The 9,908-nt window shown below is 36.6% G+C and overlaps 2 protein-coding genes across 2 annotated transcripts; one reads left to right on the top strand and one right to left on the bottom strand.

Annotated features, from left to right (window-relative positions):
- The first annotated feature begins 1,372 nt into the window (after positions 1-1,372).
- On the top strand, positions 1,373-3,263 carry LOC108987151. Its single transcript, XM_035687504.1, has 3 exons — positions 1,373-1,833; positions 2,730-2,747; positions 2,836-3,263. The coding sequence occupies exons 1-3, from the start codon at positions 1,470-1,472 to the stop codon at positions 2,970-2,972; spliced, it is 519 nt and encodes a 172-aa protein (XP_035543397.1). The 5' UTR covers positions 1,373-1,469; the 3' UTR covers positions 2,973-3,263.
- Positions 3,023-5,346, bottom strand: LOC108987150 (probable WRKY transcription factor 53). The gene is made up of 3 exons (XM_018960018.2): positions 4,731-5,346; positions 4,519-4,647; positions 3,023-4,398 (listed from the first exon to the last, which is right to left on the bottom strand). Exons 1-3 carry the CDS (start codon positions 5,054-5,056, stop codon positions 3,774-3,776), a joined length of 1,080 nt encoding a protein of 359 aa, XP_018815563.2. The 5' UTR covers positions 5,057-5,346; the 3' UTR covers positions 3,023-3,773.
- Positions 5,347-9,908: the final 4,562 nt, after the last annotated feature.

Below are 9,908 nucleotides of genomic sequence, written 5' to 3'. Positions count from 1 at the left end.
GAATCCTAGATCATAAAAAAAAACACGTGCAAACATCATTTCTATTATGTAAATTAAAAAAAAAGATTGAAAAATCAAAAAAACATAACTACAAACTAATTTTCATATAGATCATTGACCTTAAATAATATTTATTATATTTTCACTTTAGATTCCATGCTAAGAAGCCCAATATTGTATAACAAAAAATTTTGGATCTATATTAATAAGTTTATTATTTCTTCTAAATTTAGCTTTAATTTTAATTTTGAAGAGGTTACATGCTTGAAAATAGATCATATATAGAAATTAAACAAAATTTTGGGACTATAAGAAAAAAAATAAGAGAGATGCATTTCTAGGTATATTGAAATTTAAAAAAAATTTAGAGAGCATATGAAAATTATAAATTTTTTGGGGGGCAATTTTTTATATTTGTAGAATTATGTATAAAATTTAGGGGGTATTTTATGTTTTCAAAAAGTTTTGCCTAAATATAACGTGGGTCCGCCACTGTTTTAGATTACAGTGTGGCATGTGTATGGCGATTAATAATTAGGAGCTCGATTTAGTATAATAATAAAATCCATTCATAGATCTTGAGGTAATGTATAAAAATATTGTAATATTTATTTATATTTATTATATATAATTCATGGGATGGAAATAATCTTGCCTCCAAAAAAGTAATCCATATTGGTCAAGCATGTTATTAAGTATTGAAGATAGCACACTTTTGGGTGGAGAAAGGCCAATCCATCAATCTAGCCTATTCACACTAATTATCATAAGACTTCATAATATTTTCCATGACATGTTGGAAAAGTTCAAATGCTGAACAAGACCTTCTGTTAATTTCATTAAGTTGTCAATGCCTTGATGCCAATTTGGGAACCTTATCATTAAATGCTTAACTAGATAATGTGGAATCAAGTAAATGAATATGGAGAGAAAACAAGTAAAATAAACAGCATATGATGCATATCAATAACTAATCTATTCTATTCTGTGATATCAAAGACCAAAAATAAAATGGAAAACAAACAATCCAATACTCCATTAAAAGTCTTTTAAGTTACAATATAATCATCAGTAAAGTTTAGGAGAGAAACTTGTATAATTGAGAATTAAGGAAGTAAATTGAACCAAAAGGAAAATTGTAGAAAACTTGAAATTGAGGAATTTTTTCCAAAGTTTTTTGGTGGATTTGAATGTTTAGATCCACATTTATAATATGTACAGCATTCCCGGGAAGTCCATGATTATGGCCCCTTACTAGGCCCAATACAAAGAAAACGAAACCAGGCAGTAATCCTAGTATTCGAATTTGACAGTCCCGATAGGCTGGGCTCTTTGATTTTTCATGATAAGAATTTGAATGGTCCATCCCTCTCCTTCCTCAACCATATGGTATATACTGGCAATACTGCAACAAATTTCACCTCGTGCAACAAAGGGGAGAGAAAAAAATTCAACTTTATTGCTGAAACATGATTACAAATCCGATATTTCAATCTCTTCTTAACACTCCGACCTTCTTGGTCCCTGCAACTGTTCTGGGTTCTTCTCCTTTCTTGCAAAAACCCCTCGAGAATCCATGTAGAAAAGGCAGGGAACCCAAGGGTTACAGAGAGAGAAGGCTTGGTAAGATAAGGGGAGAGGTTGTTTGCTGGGCATTGCTCCCAGTTGATCCATGGGCACCCAACATCGATTCAGAGAGCATAGCTTCGCAGCTTTTTGCTTTTTCTTTGTTTCCTTACCTCGGTTTCTTGTACTTCATCACCAAATCCAAGTCTGCTCCAAAGTTAACCCTTTTTGGGTTCTACTTCTTGCTCGCCTTTGTGGGGGCTACCAGTGAGTTTCTCAGACCCATTTTCTTCTATATTTACTTTCGTGTTAAGGTTGGGATGTGCTGATTTTAAGTTCTGTTTGTAATGGGATTTTTCACATTGCTAGTTGTGCAATTATGAATTTAGCACTTTTTAGGTCCTTCTGGGAGACCGGAGACCCTTTTGCTCCGTGTATCCCGTAAAGCTTTCTCGAGTTGTCAAACTGCGTTGGTAGTTATTCCGATTATGGCAATACTTGTAACTATGCTCTGGAGAAACAAGTAAAAATTTACTGGAGAAATGGTAGTTAAATAGGTCTAAAATGTCTTCCAATCCCGAGAACCTCGTTTATTTGCACGCAAGGCAAACAGGCAGCAGCTTAAATTGTATGAGAACCGGGGAAACCTGTTTCCCGTTAAGTTTTTTGAGCGCCAAGATTGTTCACCTTTGTTCAAATTCTTCGAACTAATTTTCTTTTATTATTGCAGACGTTTTTTGTGTCCTAAGTGGTGATAGAGCCAAAAGGTCATTTCAAGTTTGTAATCTGCGTACTGAGAGTGCCATAATAGGTGATGGATGATGGGGGATCGTTGCCATCTCCTCCTGTCCGCGTTTTTGTAACATCGTATTATAAATCTAGTAATTTTGTTAGGACTGAATTAATTTCCTTTCACCCAAAAGTCTTCAAACTTTTTGAATCATTGTCTCTTGAATGGGTTGCCATGGTCTGTCTTGTTACAATGCACTGGAGAATCGGCCTGCATGAAATTTCATTCTGTGAAGGTTACCTATATTGGTATCATTTCGGATAACAGAATAGTTATCATCTGCCTTACTTTTGCCACTTGTTTATTACTGTCAACTGCTTTGTCTCAACTTTACTAATTTTCTTCATATTGGTCTTTCTTGCCCGATGAACAGTTCCTGCTGGGATTTATGGTAACTTCTCTCACTACTGAGCAATACCATAATTCGATGATCGAGTTCACATATAGATGCCTTAACTCTGTTTATATGGTTGAAACAGCTAAGGTACATTATGGTACTTCCTTGTCCAATGTGGATTGGTTACATGGTGGAGCTGAGTCACTTCTTACTCTAACCAATTTGTTTATCGTAATGGGGTTGAGAGCAGCTCTTCGGAGAGCTGAAGATGCAAAGTAAAGCACATCCAATTAGGAGAGCTCAGGTGGTATGGTTCTCAGTATCTTCTAAAATCTCTACAATAATCTTCTCTATTCTGGCAGATTTGGCGCCTCTTATTGTCCTATTTTCACTCCAGATTAAGCCCAAGTGGCTTCAGCTGCTGTGCTTTTGCTTGTGGTTGAGGTTTGTCGCCTCAACTAGATGTACAATAAACAATACGTTAAGTCATCTGATGTTGGTTCGTTTACAGAATCTCTCTGGACGTAGAATTAGTCTCCAATAAATCATTTTTATTTTCTATCTTCATTATTGCTGTTTCTATTGTATTCTCATTTAGTGGTTTGTGCGTTTTTCATTGCTTCATGATTTCAGATAGTTTTCTTTTCCCTTGAAGCCATTGCTGTATTGGAATAAGATATTACTTTTGTGTAACTTTTTGGTTTTGGGAGATAAAACCGGTAAACAAACCATTCTTCGATGATGTTTTCCTTCGGCTTCTTAGAGGGCCATAATATTCCATGTAAATCCTGATCCCCCATGGTTACTGCTATCTACGCTTTCCTGCGGAAGTTATGGTGCAATGCCAGAGTGGATGGATTCTTTGGTTTTGGACTGGTATCATTGGTATAAAAACCAACTAGAAGAACCGTATGCAAGATTTTGGGAAAAAAAAAAACCTGTTAACCAGTATCTATCTCATAACTAAAACTAAAGGGGGATCTATATATTCTACAAGCATCCCATCCTTATGAAACAAGCTGTCTAAACAAGATTGCATTACACAAGGATTTTTGTTCTTAATTTAGAGCCCAAGGGGAATTAAGATAAAAACGGTTGAGAGTCAAATGGGAAATTTGGCTCAATTTCCACTGGGTGCAGTGAGAAATCCAAGTCTAGAACAGGGGAACTGGTGGCTGAAGCTTTGGCTGAGATTATCTTAGTGAGTTCCGATTCAAAATGATGCTCGTTGTGAACCCCTCCAAAGTTGCTCTTCTCGAGTGGGGACACTGCGAAGTAGTTTGATTCAGGGGTGGCTGGAGATAAAAATGGCGAGGAAAAACAGTCCAGGAGAGTGTTACGGTCGAGAGCTGAAAGTGAAAAGCCATTGTTTTCACTATTCATGCATCCAAAAGAAGTGGAAGGAAAAGAGAAGGGATATGTTATCTCTTTACTGTCCAAGTCCTCAGTGACAATCCTCAAACTGCTTCGAATGTCTCTGAGGATGTCAAGTGGTCGCTCTTGTTCATTATGATTGTTGTTGTTGTATTGTTTCTGTTCTTGCTTTTCTGGTGATGGTGATGCTGGAACCAAATTGGTAGCATGGGAACAGGTGTGCCTTCCTCGGTACGTGATGTCAAATGCGTTTGGGTCATCATCTGATCTTTGCACTTGCTTTGTCGCCCAGCAGTTTTGAGAGTTACGCAATGTGCATCTATAGTAGCTTCTGCAAATGTGATATATAACGTTATTTTTTTTCCCACAATGGTCAAAGACACGTGTTTGTGCGCACGCCACACGTGTGGGTGACCCAGTTGACTTCAAGTAAATAGGAAAAGACTCTCACCTGGGATATTTGGCTCCTAGGATGTCTTTCTGACCATATTTTCTCCAAGTATAGCCATCTTCATGGGGTCCTTCCATCCCATTCTCAGATCTCACTCTCACATGGTCCGTCCATCTGGGCAATATCTTCCTGCAACCCAATTTAAAAAACATGTATTAGCTAAAGTTTCTTGGCAGTAGACAGGAATTATGTTTTGTGGCTCTGAAATTCACCTCTTCTTTGAGATATCGTCAGTGCCCTGATGATCCTTGATACCCTTGTCAAATTCATCGGTCCCGAGACTTCCGTTGACAGAAATTGGAGACCCGGGTACACCTGCCATTACTCCTTCAATCTGGGGCTGTCCGATCGAGCCACTCCATCTCAGAATCATAAGAGCCTTCTCATATGAAGCTAATATCCTCTGCAACAATGTCTCTACGGTCTCGGGTGATGACGATGTTGTACTAAATTGTACCCTTAACTGTTTCACTAGCTCCATTCCCTGTATTAGTTCACCAATCAGTGGTTTCTGCTCCCAGCTCCAACCGTTCTCCATTTTCTACTATGCCTAATTTCAATAAGGACTACCGAAAGCAACAGAGTAAATTGTGCTAACTAAATGCGAACGTGTTGTCAAGAGCCAATTGGCAGCCGAAGTAGAAGCCAAAGGTATAATGGCGCAAACGGTGAAGAATAAGAAGATAGTAGCATGGACTTAGCCCGAATGAGATTTTTTTTTTTTTTATTATTCTTTTGGAGGATTTGGAGAAAGGAGCTGAGTAGCAGAGAGAGTGGGAAGGAGTGATAGCATAAGCTGAGGAAGCACAGAGAGGGAAGGTCTTGCATTTGAAGGAGAGATGAAGCACTTGTATTTATAGAAACACTTTTCTGTTGAGAAAGGAAAATAAAATGAAAGGAGTGGGATATTGGAGGGGTCAAAGGTAGAAAAAAAAGCAACCGAGTTTTTTTTTTCTACATAGACCAGTCTTTGGTCATCAGGCAGGAGTGAGGAAGTCCAAACTGGACCAATTCAACTTCAATTACGTCTAAAAGGGTCTATCCCATAATCTCTCTCTTTCTATGATTTATCCACGTTGGCATTACATGGTGGAAACTTGAAACTAAGAAAAAGCAGTAAGGCAGAGTTCAAGTTTGAAGAAGTAAACCAAAGAATTTTCAAACCTGACGCGTTGTTGCTAGATGTTTTGGCTTATTCCAAGTAAAATAGCAGAAGGGACCTGATCATGTGCAGTGGTAGTGTCTTCAACCCCTCTCTTACTTCCAATTAATTTTTTAGGTACTTCTTCAAGCCAAAATGATTAATCTCTCTTAGGAACTTTTTCACTGGCTCAGCCTCAGCATCTAATCCAGTCCAACCAATTTTTTAAAATAAACAGTGCAGTTTCAACTGTGACACAAACATGACTGCTATAGACAGTGCAGTAGTAGTACTATAGAATCCCAAAATACACTAAACAATGACAAACAGGAATCTTATTGGAAAGGCTGATCTGGAACCCTGTCCTGGCTCTTTCCATTTAGCAATTACCTGAAACTTTTCACCATGAAAGTAAACTGTTTCAGTTGGCTCTTGACTGTTTCAGAGAGGGAAGTCAGTTTCAATCTAACAAATTTAAAACATGATCAAGCATTTTTAATTCATCTTCACGTACTTGAATGTTTTGGTAACCTTAAACATGCAATTAAATATGCTTTCAAGCTGGATCATATTTGGTACTTTTTTCAGTGTTCTTCTAGTTTTTGGAGGACATGCCCAGTTTGAACTCAATAATATTATTATTAGTCAAAACTTTCCCCGGGCCGAGTTTGCAAGGATTCAACCTTTTAGAAATCGAATGTGGAGGCATGTGCAAATGAAGACGAAGGGGGGAGGGAGGGTTCCTTAGAGAGTTGTATTTTAAGTCCTAATTTCAATCTCAACATCACAATGCGTAAAAGAAGCTCTACTACTACTTCATTCCAAAAAATAATCAATTCCCAACACGGCGTTTTTGTGGAAAATAATTTAAGACAGCCTGGAAAAGGACACATGCTGCTGCTAGAGCTAGGTTTTTTTTTTTTTTTTTTGTAGAAGTCAAATCAGCAGTCTATAATTTTGTTAAGAAATAAGGTTGAAAATCAAGCTAATAGATAAAATCAAGAAGAGATGAGACAAATTGATTCATACTTCTAAGAGGAAAAACACAGATTCTTAAAAGAAAAGAGACTCGGACTTATAAAAAGAAATGGCTTCACAAGGCAAGTTGGACTCAATTACTCAAAATAAATAGACTTCTATATAAGGAGGAGATCTCCCACAAATTTGATGAACTCTCCGTAGACTCTCCAGATGCTCTCCACAAAAGCTTCATACGTACAAACTCCATCGCACATAGCGATTCCAAAAGATATTTCCTAAATTCATTTATTGTATCGTGAGATACGTGAGACCATGAGAGAATGTAAAATCACTTAACATAGTAGATTTCGTCCCAAAACAATCCATGGACGTAGGCATTATGCCGAACTACGTAAATCTATGTGTCTCTCTTTATTTGTTTTTATTCACTTATTATTATTTATTTTACAAATGAACGCAAAGAGTATCGTATCAACACCCGAACCATCATCGTGGGCTGGGATGATTATTTCCTCCATTCTGATATGTTGTGCGAATTTTAGGCATTAATAGTTTTATTTAACCCAATATTTGGACCCTTCTGAATGTTCTTTACCGACCTTCCTCTTATTCCTGCCTCCTCTAGCCAACCCTGCATGGCTTTGTCTGAAGAAGATATCCAAAATGTTTTGTTGGATTCAACTGATATTTTTATTTCTTTGGTGGTGGTCGATTAATGTCACAGCATGCATTCAAGCTATACGTTGGTTTCTTACTTGCTTTTCTTTTTCCTAGAATTTCGGGATTTGATGGAATCCCACAATAAAAGGTTGAGTTTTCAGGTTCAGCCTAATATATGGATTAATAAGAAATTCTCCAATTAAAACGATGGGCCAATTGCAAGTATGAATTTCCATATTTTTTGCAAAAACAAAAAATTGTTCTAATTTTAATTTTTGTAATTTAATTCTTGGACTTGATAAAATTTGCAACTAAATATATCAATACAATCTTATCAGTTTTCATAATGAGCACAACACATTTAAAAATATTTGAACTTTAAAATATAAAGATTGATCAAAATATAAAGAATTGTCCCTAAAATAGGAAAGAACAAAATGCAAACCCCCACCCTTTCTCGGAGGGATCGAGGGGGTGGGAGACCACTTCCCCTTACCGCCTCTTGCCCATGATAAAGAGGTGGTTTTTCAATGGCTTGGATGGAGGCGGCCGACCTAATCCCTTCCACCCCTTCACCCTATTTTGCATGTGGATAGGTAGGTTTTTTTTCCCCCCTCTTATATTTAGTTTTTGAAGTTGATGTGATAAATTATTATTTAATATTTAGGAATTAGGGGTGCTACTCGGCCCGGCCCCCCATCCCCGCATGGGTGAGTTGGTGGTTTCCCCCTTAGAACCCGCCCCTGCAAACAAGAGGCGGGGTATCCCATCCGGGTACCATGGTGTGGGGGCGAACACCCCATCCATCTGCCCTCCCCTTGCAGGCGCCCGCGCATAAAGGGGCAATGGCTCAAAGCATGTTTCTGGGCCCAAAATGGCCCATAAACATATGTAATGGGCAAAAATATGTTTCAAGGCCATTTTGGGCCTAGAATTTGACTTAAAAATAACAAAAATTAATTTATAATAATAAAATTATTAATTATATACTACTTAGTTACAACTATTAACTAATAATCATAACTAAGCTATTACAATGATGCAAATTAAGAGAAAACTATTACAAAATTACAAATCATCTAAAAATATTACAAATTGTACTATTGTAGCAACATTTCAATTAACTAATTAAGTAAATTAAGAAAAGAATAACATTTCAACGGAATTTTGGATGGCCATTAGGTCATGGTGGTAGAAAAGTCAGTTAGTTGTGCTAATTGCTGTGAGACTGTGAGAATTGAGATTATAAAATCTGAAACATTTATAATTTAAAAGGAAAATAAATTAGAATTATAAACATAAAACAAAAATAAAAATAAAAACGTATATTAGAAATGTAAAAATTACAAAAATTAAAAGTATTAACCAAGATGAGATTGGATCATTGGGATCAAAATGAGAATAGATCATTGGGTCCTTAGGATTAGGATTCGGCATATGGCATTGAGATTATAAAAGCTGAAAAAAATACAAGCAAAATAATTAGATACCAAAAATTATATAAATATAAAAAACAATTAAGGGACAAATTGTGCAAACCAATGACAAATGGCAATGGTGGGTCCAATACACACGAAATCATACTGCATTGGAGGTAATCATAGACATCGTCTCATGTATCGCTACAACAATTAAATTTGAAATTAATACCGATTAAATGAATATAAATAAATCAAAATAATAAAATGAAATCAACGATTACAAGAACCAGGCTGATCACCACCCTTCTTCTCGTCAGTCTCCTTACAGTCAAAAACATCTGAAATATGAATTTTCATCATGTTGATCCAATTTTGCGTGCAAATTAATGCCTCCACAATGGTAGCAGACAATGAACTCCGGAATTGATCCAATATGCGCCCTCTGGTAGTAAAGGCTGACTCTCAGGCAATGATGCTAATAGGGATGACCAAAATACTATGTGCTATCTCTCCAATGATGGGATATTTCATGGCATTGGTCTTCCACCATACTAATATATCAAATTCTAGTCTATATGAGAGAAGATCTCCTGTCAAATATCTGTCTATCTCCGACTTCGCCTTCGTAGATTGATGGACTAGAAGGGGATTCTGTGAGAGACTCTAACCCCACACGAACCTATGCTTTTTTCCCTGATCAAACAATTTACTAAGGGTTTTTCTAACTATTATCCCAATAAGCTCAGCCCATATGTTCATGTGTGCAAGTCTCAAACCATATATCATAATATCAATTTTGTAATATTTTTAATATCCTTTGTCATAGTGTGGCGAGAAAAAAGATTAAATCTAGGTTCCAAGCAATTAGAATATTCTTGGAACCCTCTTTCATTCACAAACTGAAAAGGTAGCTCGTCCATGATAACTATACGAGCTAACTTTCTTCTACACTCATCGCCCATTGAGATTATACTTAGTATACCCCTTCAACGTTGAACCCCCCACTACTCCTATCCGAATTTTTTTTAGTCTAATCTATAGTCTAAATTGATTCTTCTCTTGTAAGGATTTTAATATTGGACTTTTCTTGCATTGATCTTCTAAATGAACATTTAATTATAATGTACCATGTTTCCTATAGTGACATCCATATAGTTAACCACAGTGGTTACACTTTATTTGGGGGT

This window comes from Juglans regia, chromosome 2, assembly GCF_001411555.2.
Source record: "Juglans regia cultivar Chandler chromosome 2, Walnut 2.0, whole genome shotgun sequence".
Classification (NCBI taxonomy): Eukaryota; Viridiplantae; Streptophyta; class Magnoliopsida; order Fagales; family Juglandaceae; genus Juglans; species Juglans regia.
Note: the sequence above shows the minus strand (reverse complement) of the source record. Positions and strands in the feature narration are given on the sequence as shown.

Bases quoted from the DNA above. Each gene is read 5' to 3' on its own strand.
- LOC108987150 (XM_018960018.2), bottom strand. From the start codon at position 5,056: ATGGAGAACGGTTGGAGCTGGGAGCAGAAACCACTGATTGGTGAACTA. The intron at 4,648-4,730 runs GTGAATTTCAGA...ATTGGGTTGCAG, and splicing joins GACGATATCTCAAAGAAGAG to GAAGATATTGCCCAGATGGA. The intron at 4,399-4,518 runs GTGAGAGTCTTT...TCACATTTGCAG, and splicing joins CTAGGAGCCAAATATCCCAG to AAGCTACTATAGATGCACAT.
- LOC108987151 (XM_035687504.1), top strand. From the start codon at position 1,470: ATGATTACAAATCCGATATTTCAATCTCTTCTTAACACTCCGACCTTC.